The sequence below is a fragment of the Pezoporus flaviventris genome, unplaced genomic scaffold (genome assembly GCF_033815535.1).
Source record: "Pezoporus flaviventris isolate CSIRO_AGI_PZ_B2104156 unplaced genomic scaffold, CSIRO_AGI_Pfla_v1 ptg000029l, whole genome shotgun sequence".
Taxonomy (NCBI): Eukaryota; Metazoa; Chordata; class Aves; order Psittaciformes; family Psittacidae; genus Pezoporus; species Pezoporus flaviventris.
This window is the reverse complement of record NW_026892577.1, coordinates 5,198,278-5,216,956: the sequence shown is the minus strand read 5'-3', so window position 1 is coordinate 5,216,956 and position 18,679 is coordinate 5,198,278. Positions and strand designations below refer to the sequence as shown.

General features: G+C 48.8%; 1 protein-coding gene across 7 annotated transcripts in view; it reads right to left on the bottom strand.

Moving 5' to 3' along the window:
• AFAP1L2 (actin filament associated protein 1 like 2) overlaps positions 1 to 11,272 on the bottom strand; it is a 68,924-nt gene extending 57,652 nt beyond the window's left edge. For all 7 annotated transcript variants that reach the window (XM_061458677.1, XM_061458680.1, XM_061458678.1 and 4 more), the window contains exon 1: positions 11,130 to 11,272. In XM_061458677.1, coding sequence (XP_061314661.1) covers positions 11,130 to 11,145 — 16 coding nt within the window. In that variant the 5' untranslated portion in view covers positions 11,146 to 11,272. The remainder of the gene's footprint in view (positions 1 to 11,129) is intronic.
• Between the last annotated feature and the right edge of the window lie 7,407 nt (positions 11,273 to 18,679).

The window sequence follows — 18,679 nt, the reverse complement described above, 5'->3', positions numbered from 1 at the left end:
TCACGGACTGATAGGGTCTGTGCTGCAGTGCTGGTTCCGCTATCAGCTCCACAGCTTCAGCACCGGGGGCCCTCAGCCCTTGCAGAGATGACCACAGTTGATTTGGCTGCATTTCCAGGTCTCCAGTGCAGAAAAGCCTCCTCATCTTTCATGGTCCAAATAATTATGTCTGGAGCAAGGGTCAGTGCCTCTGTGCTATTAGCACCCGGAACTGTTAGCATTGCTGTTTGGCTAAAAAGTTGTCAGCTCTACATTCCTCCTCTATCACAAGTCAACTTTTGTTATGTTAAATGTAGATTTCCTGGCATGTAAAAAGCATCTTTATCAACTTCACCAGAAATATGGTAAAGCAACATCTCAATAAAATGCATCAACAGAAATTGTGATGTATTAATAAGACTCGGCAAATCTAATATCTTAGATCCACCGAGATACTTGTGGTCAGCCCATTGACTATGTTGGAATGACACCAGGAATGAAACTGGCCCTTCCCACCTCCCCTAAGCATCGGCCAAGAGACATTCATGTTTATCAGGAAAAACAAGAACATATGCTGAAAACAGAGCATTTCCAACAAAAACCTCAATCCAGCATGGGAACAGCAGCAAACTGCTAAGATTTTGTAGCTAACTGGGAATGTCAGTGTGAGGTTGTCTGACCAGAGTTAAATGTTATAAGGATACCTTAAATAAAACATGGGTATATCTTCCAGACCTACACATTTCTTAATGGAGACATGTACAGCAGTTAACTGATGTATGAACATGGGATCTGGAAGTGGTACACAACAGTCCATGGGTCTTATCCTGGTTTTAGAGTAAGATGAGTTTCAAAAAGGCACCAAACAGCCTACATTAACTGCAAGGATAATCCATTCTATTATACACATGGCACCAACAGGACACCCTACATATGCTTTTCAACCCCTCTCACACAAGCACATTGTCTATGCTCAACACCTGGCTGTGCTCCTGTTGGTCCCTGTGGCTTTGACAATCCTGTGGGATTTGTAACTGACCACCACAAGAATAAAAGACTCACCATAGCTCAAATGATATGAGCAGCAAATGAAAAACAACCCAGCACACAACCTTAGGGGGATGCCGTTATTTGAGCCAAAGAATTGAAGGAAGGCTGACGCAGCCAGCCCAAAGAAACACGAATGTGAAATTCCATGGTGTTTAATACACAGTTTCAACCGGAGTCAGCCTGTGCATGGCCCACAGGCAGTGCAGATGCCCAACAGCCAGGCATATCCATACTCCCTACAGCACCCCAGGATCTTCAATCTCAGCACTGCCTGAAGCTCGATGCAGTCAATTCTACACAGTATAATAAAACTGTCATTGCTCTCTTGGTTTAATAGCTTCAATGAACTATCAGAATTAAAAATAAATCATTCTGGTTTGGGGAATGCTGAGCCTCCTGGGTCTAGAAAGCATTTGATTCTCTTCTCAGCCAGACGTGGGAATTGAGCCTTTAGGGTAACATACAGGAACTCTGATTGCCATTTCGCTTCCCCCCACCCTGCCAACTCCCACTTCAATTTCCAGAAATAGAGCTTGGAGAGCATCTGCCTGAGCAACCTGATCTGAAAACTACGTTCACTTGCAGTTAACTAGTGCAGAGTGCTAACAGACACGGGCTCAGAACAACTACATCCTCACCCAGGTCAGCTCTGCTTCATATAGTGCCAGTTTATGCTGGCTTAGTATAAGGCAGTGTAACCCATTTAAATTGATGTGATGAGTATTTTGGCATATACAGCTGAATAAATCAACAGCCCGCTGAGCTCAAAGTGTGACTGGCTACCATGATGAAAGTGTTCAAATACCAAACCACATCAACAGTGCCTCAATAGCTGTGGATCAGGATCAGAGACAGAATTACAATCCAACATCCTAGAAATCAAGTGTATAGGTCAGTATAACTCAAGACTGATTTAGAAAACTGGTGAATTTTCATAAACCCAGGCCTTAGAGTTCACATACACTCAGATAAGTGCCAAGCCACACTTGTGAGAGTTGATGCATTTGACATGCTTTAATCAGTTACAGTGTATGGGGTCTGAACAGTATTGCATTAGAACAAGCCAATAATTCCTTTCAGCACTCAAAGGACAACCTAAATACCAAGAATTATTATCTCACTAGGGGAACAAATGCAAAGCTCTAGCTAGAGCAAATTAAACTGACGTGGCATCTAGGAACTAGATAATAACATCGGCCTAGCACTGCTCGTTACAGAAAGCTAAAAGACAATGTGAAAGGATCCATGTGTATGTATCCTGTAATATGACTGGAAGAGAGAAGATGGGATAAGGTTGAAGCAGTAATGAGAACCTGTGTTTATACAAAATGATGCCATGCTTAACGGAAGAGTAAATCATTTACAAGTGTTGCTTTGCTAAATGGTATGGTAGCCAACTTCTGTTTTCTATCAGCAAGAAGAGACACGACCTTTTTGTTTTGTATCAAGGTGAGTGCATCTCTGCTGTAAACCACAGAGAATGTGCATTGTTCCTTATTCCACACAGCCCTGGCCCAGAAATAAGACAAGTCCTTGTTAGCAGAAAAGGAATTATTAATTCCTTACTGTTCGGATTAGTTGAGTAATAGAACCCAGTAACACTTGATTAGGCCCATCGTGAGAAGTTAGCCCTCACATTTTTCCTACAGCTTGTAGATCAGCCAAAAGAGGTCTCAGCAGATGAACTGGTGGGGTGAGAAGGCAGAGCACCCAGGAAGGTGCTCTGCAGAGCAATTTGTTGTAGAGGCTTCTAAAGGTACCGTGACCATGCACAGGCTGAGCATCACTAACCACATTCATCTCTGACAATGCTGCACAAGAGACAGGAAGCACAAATACTGGGGTAGGACGAAAACCAAAACCACCCCAAAAAGTCACATACACATTTCACTGGAGACTCTGCACTGCCCTGGGGTACTTACAACCATCTCTCAGTGAGAGGTGAAGGTTGCTGAGCTCTGATATCACCTGCAGCCCCAGGCACTGGGTGCAACAAGCCCCACATGAGGCAAAACACCCCCATGGGCTGCAATGTTTTCAGGGGGAAAAGCACGTAGCCACCGTGCAGCAGAGACGGTGAGAACCACCCTGCTCGGTCTGCAGCCACATCTTCTGTAGGTGCAGCCCTGGGGGGACATCTGGACCTCTGGCAGCAGCCAGGCTTGCCTGCCCTTGTATCACACCTTCTACTGGGCATTGCTTGTGCCGTTTCACACACTGCTCATCTTCCAGCAAAAAGAGCTGCCTTCACCCATGTGCACATATAACCAAACTCACAACAGGGACCAGAAACCTGGCTGTGCATAGAGGAGATGGATTCACCCCTCAACTCAGCTCACTACAGAAAGGTAAAGATAGCTCAGCTGCTCTGTAGATTGAGCCCCATTAGCCCAAGCAGTTCTATTCTCAAGCAGGGTTTTATCATACTCCAGCAGCTGCCAAGATCAAGCAATCCTATAAACAGATGTGGAACTGCACATTACAATCCCAGCTCTCTGACTGATCCCGTGTACCCCAGGGCAGTGTGGAGAAGCCTGAAAAGTACAGCAATAAAAGCGGCCGAAGTTCCCACCATTTCAGACTACATGGCACATTTTTAGAGACTGCAGTAAAACACAAGAGATCCTTGAAGACACTGGATTTAAACAAAGGAGACAGGACACAGTCCCCAGCCGAGCAGCAGGGATGAAGCTGCCGATGGGATGCATGGGGCAGATGGCCTCCAGCTGTTACAAGCTGAAGTCTGGCCTTGCCACATCTCCACATTTAAAGGCAGCCCCAATGTCTACATGTTATATTTTGCTACCACAAGTGGTGGCCACTTAACCACCAGGTACCAAAGAGGTACCAGCAGGTGCCAAAGAGCATCTCTGCATTACTACTGACTCATTCCCAGCGGGACCACCATAGTGGGAGCTGTTTGGCACTGGGACTGGACACATACATTGGTTTATTCCACAGAGATGCCAGACCCACAGTGCTACTGGAAGGCTGCGGGGCTTCATTCCTCAGCAGAAGAAAGCTCCACGTTTCACATACGTGGGTGGAGAGACTTACAGCTAAAGCCACCAGTGGCATCACAAAACCTTGTGCAACTCAAGATGTCTGCGAGCCAGCTCCTTCTTCCCAACCTTAATAGTTGTCATACTTGGTGGTGATAAATAGCAATGATGAGATCTGCAGAGCGAGTCCGGATCAGAGATTTCTTTGCAGATACCTTATCTCTGCTCACAGGAGCCTGCACACATGCTTCCCCTCCCACCTGCCTCAGACCACATGCAGGCTCTGGGAAAGAGATCCACGCTCCCCATCTAACTTCCTCCTAGAGGTACGGGCTCAAGCCACAGCTTGAGCATGATCTGCAAGAATCTCCTGGCTCAGACTCACCTTTTTCAAAGCACTGCTGCCAAAGCGCTACACGAACTTCAACAAGCCTCCCCGCTCGCTCAGCTGCCCACCTCTACACCCCAAACTCAGTACCCACTCTGGAAAGCCCAGATTCATTGATTATTGGCATGAGTGGGGGTCTAAAGTTACTGTTTAAAACATTCAGTTTCTTGGTTATCACAGGAGGAGTTTCCTATGCTCAGAAATAAGAAGCCCACAGGGTGAACTGGCAGCAAAGACTTGTGGATCCCTGTTTCCCAGGCTCCTTCTAAGCCTTGCACTATACTTTAAGCTTAAGCAGATCTTTATGCAAAACAAAGCACAGTCCACCCAAGGGGGGGAAATACTAGTTCTTATTAAATTGTAAGTGGCCAAGTCCATATGTTATAGGAGAGTTTCAGTCTGATCCCATAATTCTGAGATATTTACTTCCAGACAGAGCTGTTTATAACCAAAGACAACATTGCCATACACCAAACCATCCTCAAACATGGCTTCTATGGAATTCTGCACACAAAGAAATCAATAGGTCAGTGGAGAAAATAAAGAAATAGGTATTTTAGTGAGTCCTGACCCTCATCTTCTGAACTTTAGACCAAACCAATGCACTTCCCAGGCCTCACCTCTGCAGCACCCCGATTCACTGCGGGTCCCACGCACTGGCATAACCCACCTCCACCGCTGCACCCAGCCTGCGCAGGATGGGCAATGGGAAGCCAAACCCTCCCTGCCAGCAGGAATTGCCACACTCCCGCCTTCTTTAGCGATGGCTGCTCCCACAGCCATCCCAGCCCAAGTTAAACAGCTCCAAGTGGTTTCAGCCCCAGTTGGTCTCTTTTAGCTACAGCTGGGAGGGGAAGCTGGATTCAGACCCAGCGCTCAGCCCCACAGAAGGGGACACGCAGGCACAGTTCCAGCCCTGCTTCACAGGGGCTTGGAGCAAGCTGCTCTAGTGGAAGGTGTCCCTGCCCGTGGCAGGGGTTGGAACTGGATGAGCTTTAAGGGCCCTTCCAACAAAAGCCATTCTATGGTTCTCAAAGGGCTTGGTTCCCCTGACCACCCTTGGCAACTTGTTCTGGAGCTGTATTTTTTCCTCCTAAAGCTCTGCACTCCCTGGCTTCAAATAAATGCATTATTTTATTTTGGTTTAAAGTAAAGAAGAACTTTGGGTACCAGAAGATCGATGCCTTCATGCTGAAGACTTCCACACAGATTTTACTTTTGTGAACTTTTACAGTCGTTCCTCCAGTTCACACAAGTTTTACCACAGACTATAGCACACAGCAAGAAGTCCCCAAATTTGACTCCTCCTCTTCTCCAAATCACAGCCTAGCTCTTACAATGGCAATGCCCTCTCCCAGCTCCTGCCAGGGAACGTGCCTGCTGACTGACACTTCCCTTCCCACCCCATAACCACAGCCAAATAAGCGGTTCCAGCCCAGAAACTGGTATCGGCGCTTGCACCAGCAGCTCCATGGGGCAAGCCCATGTCAGACACATCTCTGACCCACAGAGCTGTGCTGACAGTCTGCAGCACACACCTGACCAGTCCATCCTGTCTGCTGACCCAAGAGATCAGCACAAGTGACTCAACTTCCAAGATGAAGTAAACAACACCACACAGGTTGTCAAACTGGCTGCGTGACTGCGGGATCCCAGCTTACTTACTGGGTCTGGATGTGTGCTTCAGCAAGGAACACGTATGTCCTAAGGTGCATCTGCATCATCTTTAATCATGGGGAACCAAAAATCAGAGGTGCACCTAAGACTTTCCCTGCAGCTCTGGGCTCTCCAGCTGCTATTGCCTGAAGATGGACTTCCCTGTCTTAAATGAATCCTGCCATTCTGAAGGGTGCAGCAAATTAGAGTTTACAGGGACTTTGCAAGAGAACAACATCTCTCATTTCCACTGATCCAGGCAGGGTGGTTTCAGGGAAGGCATTGGCCAGTGGCTGGGAAGCTTGGAGTTCAGGTTCTGGATTTGCCATAAAATCTTAAAGGATCCAGTCAAGTCATTAAAGCCTCCCTACGTGCTGTATGTTGAGACAGAAACGTCATGGAGCAAGTATGCAGCTGACCAGAATCCAGACTTAAAAGCCTTTGGTGCACAGTCCTGCAGAGCCTGGGTGATGTTAGCTGCCCAGTTGCCTGTTTGCCCCCAGTCCATCACCACTGCTGGGAGCTGAGTGAGCCAGCCATGCTCCAAAATAAAGCAGTACAAGCATTTTCACATAGCCATTCCCTGTGCTCCTGGGCTGTGGGTGTTCAATGAGAGCCATCAGTGAACAATAAACTCATTCACATGGCGCCTCCAGTCCTCAGCTGGGCACAGAGCCCACTGTGAGGAGTGATGGAGGTGCGCGGAGGAACAGGAGCAAGACTTGCCCGACACACTGATTATCACAAGAGAGAAGCAAGGGCTCCTGACTTGCTAGGAGCACTCCAAAAGCAGGTGCCTAAAGGCTCAGAGCTTATGAGCACTGCTCACTGCAGAGCGGGCTCCTGTCAGCTTTGGTGATGACACAGATGGGGCACAGACCCCTGAGCTTGCAGAAGCAAGCACCACTGACCCTTTAGGAGCAGCAAAAGGAGCACTCCAAGGCCTGGCAGTTACAGACACCCCCTTGAGGGCCATAACTGCTCATCAAACGGGACTGAAGCCAGCATCCCTAAAGCCTCCCGTCCTTCTGGAGTGAGCCTGTCCCAGTCTGGAGAGCGCTGAAGAGGCTCACGTGCACCCAACACAGTTTAGAGCATCCTCAGGCACCCTGTTTGCATAAGGAATGCAGCTGTGCCAGAAGAGACACAAATGTTATGCTGGCACAGGTGACAGTGTGTAGGATAGCTTGATGGGGTGGACAGGGTAGATGTGTAACTGAGACAGGCACTGGTTTCAGTCACAGAAAAAGGTTGCATCCCTTAAACCCCTGACTCCGCATTCCTGCTTATTCCATCCTCCAAAACCAGCCACGGTCACGCTCACATAAATCAGTTACTGTTCATGTTATAAGGTTATGCAGGACATGAATTTTCAGCCGAATTTAAAGGTAAGCTCAGCCTAGCTGCTGAAGATTGCATTGGATTTGGTACAGAGCTGTACACATTGCCCTGTTTTCCCCAGCTGCCAATTACACCAAGACAATGAGCTAAACACAACAGCTGTGCTGATGATCAACTGAGGAGGAACTACATATGTTTTTATAGAGCCTAGCTCATGTTAATATGAATCGAAGCATTTCTGACTCTGATTATCAAGAGTTTATAAAGGGCCTCAGATTGTTACCAGGGCTGGCGTCTCTCATTCATGTCTCCACTTTGTGGTTAATCCCAAGCCTATCTCCTTGTATGTGCAAGAACTTGTTCAAAAGGACACGTGCCAAAGTCCCAAACAGGCCCACACCCCTCTCCCCTCCCAGTTCAAACATGTTAACTAGCAAGCAAACACTTAATCTTTCTACCAAGTCATTGTTTTAATGGCTTCTGTTAGGAAGACCACCTCTTCTCCACTGACAAACAATGCTTGTCTCCATAGGGAAGCACTGCAAACACCACCAATGCTCTCTAGAGCCCTGGAAGACCCTCAGATAAGAAGCGTGAAGCTTGTTTCTTTGCTTAGAGATAGTAAAAAAGGAATGCCAGACACCTTTCTTTGAAGAACTGGGCTTCAAGGCACTTCAATTTCCATTACATTTAAGATCTAACCTTAAAACCACAATAATAACCTTCCAAACCTCTCAAGGCTCACATCTCTTGCCATTTTAGACTATATGCACAGGGCTGCATTACACGGGACATGCGCATAACTGTGGTGACAAGAGGTTGGTCTGAGAGGCCTTATTAGGGATGCAGATAAGCAAGGGTGGCACCAACACACCCCTCATCAGTAACAGTGCATTCAGCACCTCTTCTCCCTGGGTCTGGAGATGGTCTTGTGTGACAAGTGGGGCAAGGAGTAGGCATGAAGCCACAGTGCCACTATAAGAGGGAGCACAAGATGGGACAGGTGTACAGATCTCACACTGAGGGGAAAAACTCATGGGATGGAGGGCAGGGAGTGCTTACAGAGAACAGAGGAGGAACAAGAGATGAGCAGCTCTTCCTTGTCACTCCATAGCTGAGGGTACAGTGACCAGGTTTACTCGTGCCTGCCCTCTGCAGATCACCCTCATGTCCCCTTGAGCCTGGGTATGCTGCTCTTCATGTCTCACACATGCTTCCTAAATCATAGGAGAATGTGGATATTTAAGCAGCATCTTCACCAAGAGAAGACACTCTTCATTGTGGCCTTGGCAGGAAAAAAACCCTGCCACACATCAAGATCATGCTTCAGAGCTTTAACAGCTTGACAAGAGTCAAGACATCTTCCTATGCAGTGGCCTTGCAACCTCATTTGCAAAGGCTGGGAAAGGAAACCCATTCCCAGGAGAGTTTCACAATTCCTCCTTCACTTCCCACTGCTCAAGTCCAACAGCCTGATCCCTTCCAGCCCCATGGGTGCCACCCTGGGAGCCACCAGCCCCAGGCTCACACCCCAACTTCCCTACCTGCTCCTCCCAGCAAGGATTCCTGTGGGTGCTTCACCCTGTCTTGAAACGGGAGAGACACCTCTTGCATGCCAGGATAGAGTTTGGATGTAAGCACATCCTTTCCTGAGCTTAAAGGAAAGAAACTTTGCTGTTTGCTGATGCTTGCAACCTGCATTTCTTAAGTAATAGAAAAGATCTTGTAGTCAAATCTGTTTTCCCATAACACCATTTCGTTGCTCAACAGCCCTCTCTATCCATCTCTATCATTACAGGATTTCCCTGCACAAGTGCTCTGCCTTACTAGTAGCAGGGATGAAAACTCCCCATGGCAGCAACAAGATACCCCCCCCAGAACAGACACATATCCCCGGTGCTTATTGCTAACAACTTACTTACCTGCTTCTTCCACCTGCTTCTCAGGGCTCCCAACTCCCATGGGTTCTCCCCAGCCCAGCACAGCCATTCCCTACCTGCCTCCTCCATCCACCCCACCATGCTGGGGACACCTCCTGCCACTAAACAAGGTGCTGCCATCACCTGTGGCTGCCCTACAGAGCTGGAGGTGCCTCGGTCCGCTCATTACCACTAACACAACAGGGACTGGCAGGGCTCCGCAATCAGTTGCACTTGCTATTCATTTCCCATGTGCAGAACACGTCCTCACTGCTCTGAGGGAGCAGTGTGCATATTTCAAAAGACAATATACAAAACATAGCTGAATCGTAATGAATCTACAGCTTTGCTACTGGAACTGAATGGAATTGTACAGAGCCTGCCAGAAAAAAGGACAAAAACCAGACTACACAATATTTGACTTGTAATATAATCCTTCACATCCCTCTTGCAGTATGGTGCTATTGTGCTTATTGCGTCTGTAAAGTATCGATTGGAGGGAGGAAAAGGATCAAAATGCAACAGGCAGCACAGTGCCAGCCATCAGAATACTGAAGTACCTCCATAGTCAAAAAATACACAGTCCTGGCAAAAACTGACTTCACACAACAGGACACCGTGACATACAAAGTCCCCACCAAAGGAGGATTAGGGAAAAAGGGCTACTAGCTCAAAGACATCTGCTGAGACACAACCAAGCCTTGCTAGTTTGACGGTAACAAGTCCAAGTGGAGAAGTAATTGTCTAGTACCAAGTTCATTGCTTAAATGTTCAAGCTGCAGAAGGAGGACAGCAGTTACAAGGACCACCACACTTCCTCTCTGCAGGTAAAATGTGCTGTGCACTTTGTGCCACGCAAGCACTGGATCCCCCTCCACCAGGGAGGGCTTTCACACACCAGCAGAAGCAGAAATCACAGTGTACCCACACACACCTGAGTGTCCCCTACCAGGACACCTCACCCCACCTCCTCCCTCCTCATCTGACAACGAGCACTGAGGTTTGAGAAGTTTCCAGGAGCACCCATAGCCCCACAGACACAAGAAGAGCCAGACTTGGTGGTAACAACCAAGTGGCATCACAAAGGAAGCGCCAGAGCCATCGATCGCAGAGAAATAAATGGGTCGTGGGTGACCACCAGCCAGGATGAGATGTGCCAGAGAGGAAGCAGGGTGGCTGCTTATTTGCCCTCTCTCTAACCACCAAACACACTGCATTTAGAGCACAGGACACTCAGTATCCTGCCTGTTAAGTTGGGGAAGGTGGGATAGGCAACTTAGGAAGGGGGAGAGACCATCAACAGCTAAATACAGTGGTTGCATAAAGCAAAACAAGACCCTCCTTTTAGGTAGCAAAAACGGGTCCCGAACCGCAGATGGTGCAAAACAAGAGGCGTCCCCTATTCCTCCCTCTCAGCCCGGGGCAGGTACGCATGGGCATCGCATCACTCGGCAGGGCTGCGCTGCGATCCGGTCCCAGACCCCACTATCGGGACCGCATCCCCCGGGGCTGGCTCCCTTCCCCATTTGCTGAACGCTTCCTCCTCCTTGGAGCGGGACCCCCGCCCTTGGGAGCCCTCGGGACAGTCCCGTCCCCCCCACGCACACACCCTCGGGAGCGGATCCCCGCTCCTGGCCCCGCTCCCGGGAAACGCCAGCTCGGAGCTGCCTCCAGCGCTCCGCAACCCAGCGCCGCGCGTTCCCATGCGTGGGACCAGTGACCCACAGCGACCCAGTGATCCGTCACCCCCAGAGCCTCTCCCTACCCCCGCCGCGCACAGGGCACCCTCCGCACCTTTGTACTTGTCCATGGGGCCGCAGCCCGCCGGCTCCCCCGAGCCTCCAGAGCCCTCCGCTCCGCCGCGCTCCTGTAGCCTCTTATTCCGGCAGCGCCGTATCCCTCGACCGGACCGGGCTGCCCCGCCCCGCCCGCCCCGCCCCGGAGCCGCGGAGATGGCCGGGATGGGGGCTCCGGGATGGGGAATGGCGATCTGGGTCCGGGATGGGGATCTGGGATTGGGGATTGGGGAATAGGGACCGGGGACCGGCCCCGCGCCTTGTCCCGCACGGCGTAGCCCCCTCGGCCGCCGGTCCCCTGGGGAATGAGCTGGGTTAGGGCGGTGAGAGGAGGAGGAAGAGGAGGAGGAGAAGGAGGAAGGCGGCTGAGGTGCTGGGCTGAGGACCTGGGGGGCCGTGCTGTCCCCTGTCTGCTCCCCGTGTTTGCGCTGGATGAAGACGGGATTTGGGCAGGTTCAGAGAAAGGCTTTGGTTATCCCTTTGGGATAGCTGTGTGTGGTCCAGGTGGCTCCCAGTGCGAAGACCCCAGGCAGGATCCACCAGCGACCCCCCTCCTGTCCCGCTCTGGGCTGAGGGGTTGGGTTCCGCTTCCACCTGGTTGTAACGCCGAGCCAGAGTCTGCACTCTCCCTTTCCAGCGGCTTCATTAAGGCTTCCTGCCTCCTGGATAGCACAGCTCGCACAGGAGGGTGTTCCTCTGCTTGGGTTCCTGTAAAGTTTCTGCCTGAGTTCCTCCACTGCAAACAGAGCTCAAGCATGGCCAAAGTGCACAGAGTGACAAAGGAAGAAGTGAGCATCCAATCTGACCTCAACAGAAGGTGGCAATCTGTCCTGGGGCCAGTATTGTGGAGGCACTGCAGGAGTTCAATGTTTATAGCAATAAAGAAAACATTGGAAGATACAATACACAAGGTCGACAGTGATTATAGAGGAAGTTTTCTCTCCAGAATTAAGCCGTCAGCTTGGGGACAAAGGAGCTGTACCTGCCTGTACAAGGCCTTCCTGGCAAGAGCAGAGGCTAGGCATCCAACCGGGATGGGCAGCTCCATCCGATTCCTGCAGGAAAGATACAACCATTACCTAGAAAATCAACTGCTCCCCTTGGGAGCTGAAAAATAGGGAACCATAAATCAGCTCTGCATCATTCACCAGAGCTGCATCCACGGGCTTTCTGTGTGAGCATCTAGTCCTCCTTCCACTGACGGATGATGGTCACACCAAGCTCATGTTGTTCTGAGATTAATCCTCATCCCACTGCTTTGGCACTCAGGGGCCTCACAGGCTTTGCGTCAGGGCAATCCCAAGCACGTATACAGGCTGTGTGGAGAGTGGATTCAGAGCAGCCCTGAGAGCAAGGACTGGAGGGTGTTGGCTGATGAGAAGCTCAACACGACCTGTCCATGTGCACTCACAGCCCAGAAACCAAACACATCCTGGGTTGCATCAAAACCACCATGAGCAGCAGGTCAAGGGAGGGGATTCTCCCCCTCTGCTGTGCTCTGGGGAGAGCCCCCCTGCAGTCCTGATCCAGCTCTGGGGCAACAGCACAGGAGGGATATGGAGCTGTTGGAGCGAGGCCAGAGGAAGCCATGGAGATCCTGTGAGGGCTGGAGTGGTTCTGTTCTGGAGTCAGGCTGAGAGAGCTGGGCTGGGTCAGCCTGGAGAAGAGAAGGCTCCTTAAGGGGAGACCTTAGAGCAGCTCCAGTGCCTAAAGGGGCTGCAGGAAACCTGGAGAGGCGCTTTGGACAATGGCCTGTAGGGACAGGACAAGGGGAATGGCTTTAAACTGAAAGAGAGTAGAGTTAGATTAGGTATTAGTAAGAAGTTCCCCCCTGTGAGGATGCTGAGGCATTGGCACAGGGTGCCCAGAGAAGCTGTGGCTGCCCCATCCCTGGCAGTGTTCAAGGCCAGGTTAGACCTGCTCTAGTGGAAGGTGTCCCTGCCCGTGGCAGGGGGTTGGAGCTGGATGAGCTTTAAGGCCCTTTCCAACCCAAACCAGTCTGTGATTCTGTGACAAACAGGGCTTGGGCCTGGCTCAGGGTTTGGGATGTGGGCAGGAAGATGCTGCTGTGGCCTGCAATGGAAACAAATCTTTTCTTGCAGAGAACGGCGGGACAGGTTGGTGGGCTCCCCAAACCACACAGCTCCTTGCACACTGACTGCTCTGCAAGCTGAGCTCTTGGCCATCGACCCACATCTAAAGGTGTTAGTGCAACCGTGAAGTGACTTCTGCTGCATTCACTTTTCATATGAGAACAAGTTTAGATAAAGGGCTACTGCTGCTCAAGGGAGCTGAAGCTGGAGCATGTCTTATCTCTTGCCAGTACATAACTACCGCACTCAAAGACCGGCAAGCCAAATGCCTGAACCATCAGATCCAGCAAGCAGATAGCAGCCTACAATGACTGGAGAAAAAACAGGTTAAATAAATATATCTGTTATGTAGGAACACGCCTTTTAGAGCTCTTTCCAGCTACTTTTTGGCTCTGACTTTCAAGGTCCCCATCTTGCAAACTTGTGAAGGTTGCCTGTGTCTTGAAGCAGTTCATAGTCATTCCAAACTCAGCAAGACTAACTGAGGATAATACCAGTTAAACTAATTAAAGATGATTTGAAAGAGCAAGATGTCCGGTAGTTGGGATTCCTGTCTTCAGGCCCCAGAGCCTGTACATCCCCTGCTTGTCCCTTCCTTCTCCTCCTCAGCATTATAAGGATGCTCTGGAATTCCAGGACTGCTGGTTAGGCCCATGGCAATTACTGGGCAAGCAACAATGGGACAAATACTAATGCCAGAGGAATACAAGTTCTTCCCGTTTGTCTCCTTCTTCTTGCAGTAGGAAATACCTAAGCAGCATCTAGTGGAAGGTGTCCCTGCCCATGGCAGGGGGTTGGAACTGGATGAGCCTTAAGGTCCCTTCCAACCCAAACCAGTCTGGGATCCTGGGGATTAATAATACTGGGAAATACTCACACTTGGTATGAGGGATTAATATTCCCAGTGTTGGTGCTGAAGTCTAGGTGTTTGCCACTACACTCAGCTAGAGCAGATATTTATGTACTAGTTTTCCTGGTGGAGCTTCTTGAAGCCAATAAAATAGCAGCCATCTACCAGTGTACCCGTGTATCCCGTGCCTTTTTCCTGCTTATAATTAGTGATGCTCACTAATTATTATTATTATTGATGATTATTATTAGTGATGGCTCAGGTGTGACAAGCCTCGAGGACCCAGCTCACCCTGTTCGAGTCTTTTTTTAATGTGGATGGCATCCTATCCTTCAGTGCAGAGGATCATACTACAGATTACATGTTCTAATGGGTTTTCCCTGCATATTCATGCTGTATTAATAGACAGTGACTGCTGGTGAGATTATCACCTTTAACTAAAGTTCTCAAGCACGATGCTGTGGCTTTCAACCAATGTGAATCTGCTTCTCTGGCCTTACATCCTGTCACTTTAGCACTTCTGCTTCCTGTGAAATAGAAAAGGAATCCAGTGTCATTTTAGAAGGTAAAAGAACTCTATAAACAGTGATAATGATTTGTGGAATACCTTGTGCAGAAGCATGACCCTGATCCTCTCGTTTATTCACTGGTGATGCTAAGTGCTTTTTGTTTTTCCCCAAATACTGACACTAAGCAGGTGTTAGTGTTACTGCTGTTACACTTACCTTTTGGATCAGCAAAGTCTTTGATGTCTAATATTTGTCTATGTCTTTGCTATGACTTTCTTCTCTTTGGTTGCATTTGACTTGCTCTTTTCTTAAGCATAAGTCAAAGCCTGGTGAAGTTACTGACCTCTCCCTTGTGAAAGCTGGGGGGGACCCCTACAGTGACAGCTTACGTACAGGTGCCCTCCACCGGCATCAGGGAATTGGTGCTTGGTGGCATCACACCTGACCTGGACTGTGCAGGGCTGCTCCCTGGGATATTTCCTCCCAGATGCTGTTCATCTCAATTGCAGCAGCCCACAGTGGTCAGGATTCTGCCTTTCTTCAGGGGAAACATTCCAGCTGGCAGAACAAAAGGTATAAACTTCCTCCACACATGAAGGGTACCTGTCATTACACAGGGCTCCTCTTTCTCTCTTCCCCATGCCCTTATCAAGTGTGAAAGCCCAGTTCAGGAGTCTACTCAGCAAGACCAAGCTCAGTCAGGAGTAAAATTAACTTGATCTTGTTAAGCTCCTGAAGGATGGGGAGCCATGTCAGATACTCCACTCGTGAAGGCACCTGGAGGACAGATGGAGAAAGAAGCTGGCTTGGCAGACTAGGGTTAGCAGTGATATGTGCTCAGATCAATGGGGGTGTGCTGCTGTCCTCTTTTCTTCCAAGCATCACCTCAGGTACCCACTTAGCGAAGGGTGTAACATCACTGTGGACAGTTGTGGTCAGGCAGGCATAAAACTACTTCAGAGCAGTTGACATGAGAGGTCTGAGCAGATGTTAAAGCTGAGGGGCTTCCTGTGAGTAAGGAAAAAGCCAAAGGCTTCTTCACTTTGGCATCCCTGGCCACAATGCTGGGCTATACATCTGCCATAACCCAAGGGGGAAGAATTCCTTTTGTCCACACATGGATCCCTCTGAACAGCAACAAAGCCTGTGGACCTAGGTGCAGCCAACAAAACAACTGCTGTCTCTGAAAGGGAAAAGTCTCTTTCTCTTTCCTCCCCCTGCTTCTGGCCAAATGATCTCTCTTCTAGTATCATTTTCACAGTTACCAGATCAATTTCTATGCTGAAATAGTGGAGAACTAAAATGTCCCCTCCTTCTCCCAGCTGAGGAGCCCCAGCTGGGTCGCAATACAGTCAGGAAGAACTGGGGCAATACCAAGTAAGTGGCAAGTACCTACAGCTGGAATGAAAGAGGAGACCAAATGAGCATGTTAACGCAAGCAGGTGGGATACACAGCTGGGACTAGGTAAAAGGGATCATCAGTCACAGGCTCAGGTGCCTGCTTAATTGTCCCCCCGATCTCTCCTCTAAGCCAGCAGCACAGAGTAGACACGGACAGGAGATCAGTGTGTTTATGGAGCTCCCACCAATGTGTCTGAGTCTTGATCCATTGAATTCTGCCTGTATTCCAGATTTTCTGATCTGGGGGTGAGGAGAAGAGTTGGTGTTGGGAAATTGAATGGAGCCCTCTGCTTATACCCGAGGAAGTCTAAATAGCTGGACTCTAATTATCCTGATACACATGATCAAAGACTCTACATCCCATGTCAAAACCCCAAGCAACCCAGGCCCTGGGAGCAGGGGTTTGTGAGGAGCTGTGATAAATGACATTGCCATTTGTCTTACTGCAGGAAGGATCATGGGCTACCTATTCAGGAGCATGAACACCAATGAAACACCGTTCCCCAGAAATAACCCTTATGGGTAGTCTTCATAGCAAACCAGGCTTGTTCCTTGGTTCTATAAAGGCACTGGCAGCCTATCAGGGCTCAGTCTAGGAAGAAAGGGCCAGAAGAAACAGAGAGGCAGGACAGCATGGCTGTTGCAAGCAAAGCTACTCACTGGAAGAGTGAATACTCTGTTGGAGAACAGGCCACGAATCTTTCCTCTTGGAAGGTTTGCAAGAATGCTGCCTATGGGTGTTCCTTTTGAGGTCTTCTTGCTTCCCTGTGAAGCATTCCATGGTTCTGGCTGTAAAAGAGATGACCAAATTCTCCCCAGCTTAAACTGGCCTCACAGTGGTGTTGCTCCACTGACTTCTGTCCAGCCATTTCTGACTTTCACCAATGAAAGGCAAGACGATCAGCCCTAACACAAACAAGACCAGAGCTGTTCAGCTGCTCAGCTATACAAAAGCTTCATGGCTGATACATTCCAGCAATGTTTTGGATTCTCTCAGACTTCAACTGTTTCAAAGGAGGGTGGCTAGGAAGAGGGTGGCTGGCGGGAGGGGGGGATTTCCCATTAGGGACAGCAGGACCAGATGTCTTTTTGATGAGCTTCTCTTGGCTTCCCATTCCCTGACATTTCCTTTTCAGCTGCTGAGTCCAAACTGCTTGTAGACCAAATTTCAGGGAGCTCTGATAGCATGAATTGTTTTCTTTCCCCCAACAGACACAATACCTTCTTCTGGCCAAAGCATGAGCCATGCTAACCGGACAGTGTACTCAACACCCAGGGCATTTGTTCCTTCTGGAGCCATTTCTTCCTTATACTTATTTTCCACTCCAGACCCTCTCATCCCTCCAGAGAAGTCCCTAAGCTTCCCTTTGACAGTTTTCAAGACCAGCTAAAGATGTAAAAAGCATCCTTTGTTCCCCTCCCCTCCAAACTCTGCATGGGGCATGTAACACTCACAGGCACCACAGGGCAGAGCTGTCAGCATCCTAAGAGTTTCTGATACAGGTTTCTGATACATAATTAGTTTTTGAGGGGACAGGATGGGAAATCATAGTTTTCAGCTCAGCAAATATTAGAAACTTCATCCATACTTAAGGATTTTACCAGTAAACCAATATTGAGAAAAATCTTTCCCAAGTTCATACAGAAAGCTCTGTGGGGAGTATCAAGCTGTCAGTGCAGGACTCGCCTCAACAGAGCTGAACTCTTGGCAACTTTCAGCACCACTAAATCTTACCCAGGCGAGAGGAAAAACTTGTTTTATCAAAAGATGGGAAAACATCTTGCCACACTTTCACTGGGATTTTCCTAAGCCTCCTCCATCATCACTGCAAACTGGGGTCTGATGTCAGCTGTGTGCTCACAGAAGGCTGTTTATTTTGGCTTTTTCAGTCTGCAGCTTTGCTTCAGGCCTAAACCCATTCTACTCCACCTAAGTCAACAAGCAGAGCACACTGAGGTCAACACTGCTGAGGTGGGAAATGGGAAAGGATGAGAACCTGTGGTCTTCACAGGAAAGCACCAGCAGACTGCAGTTTGATTCAGCAGAGGCTAAATACTATGAAGAGCCCAAGTTCCATTCCCAGACCCTACATCTGCTATTAATATTAGATGATAGGGTCTGTCAAACTACCCGCCAAAGTGGAAGTAACTACCACGTAACAGCCCTCACCCATGTCAGTGAGTCTTCCACTTCGTGGGTTATTTTGTTGCTGTGAAAAGATTCATCAACACTCAAATTAAGTCTTAATTAAGAGTCAAGAAATCCATCTCAGCAAATACCAAAAAACAGTTTCCCTTCTTGCACGTAGACCACTGGAGCTGAATTTCTCCTGCCTCCCCAGCTATCATTAAGTATTCTGTTTAAATAGGCCAGCCGCATGCCATCTATAATGAAGTTATAGTGTATTGCTGTGTTATGAATGATGAAGCTGTTGTGTCCTACGGGGAGAAAAATCGCTGCAATCCAACTTTCCTTTTGAAAAGGCCTAATGTATCCACATGAGATCTTCTGGCAGAGACAACTGAGAGAATATAAATAGAAGCTTAAAAGAAGAAGAAGGAGGCGAAGGGGAAAATAACTCCAACAGGGCTGAGTAACTGAAATTCACAAGTTTAATAGGAAGATGGATGACTGAAGAGCCTGTTCTGTGACACAATTAGGACTTTATGTAGGCCTTTCTCAATTATTTGTAGC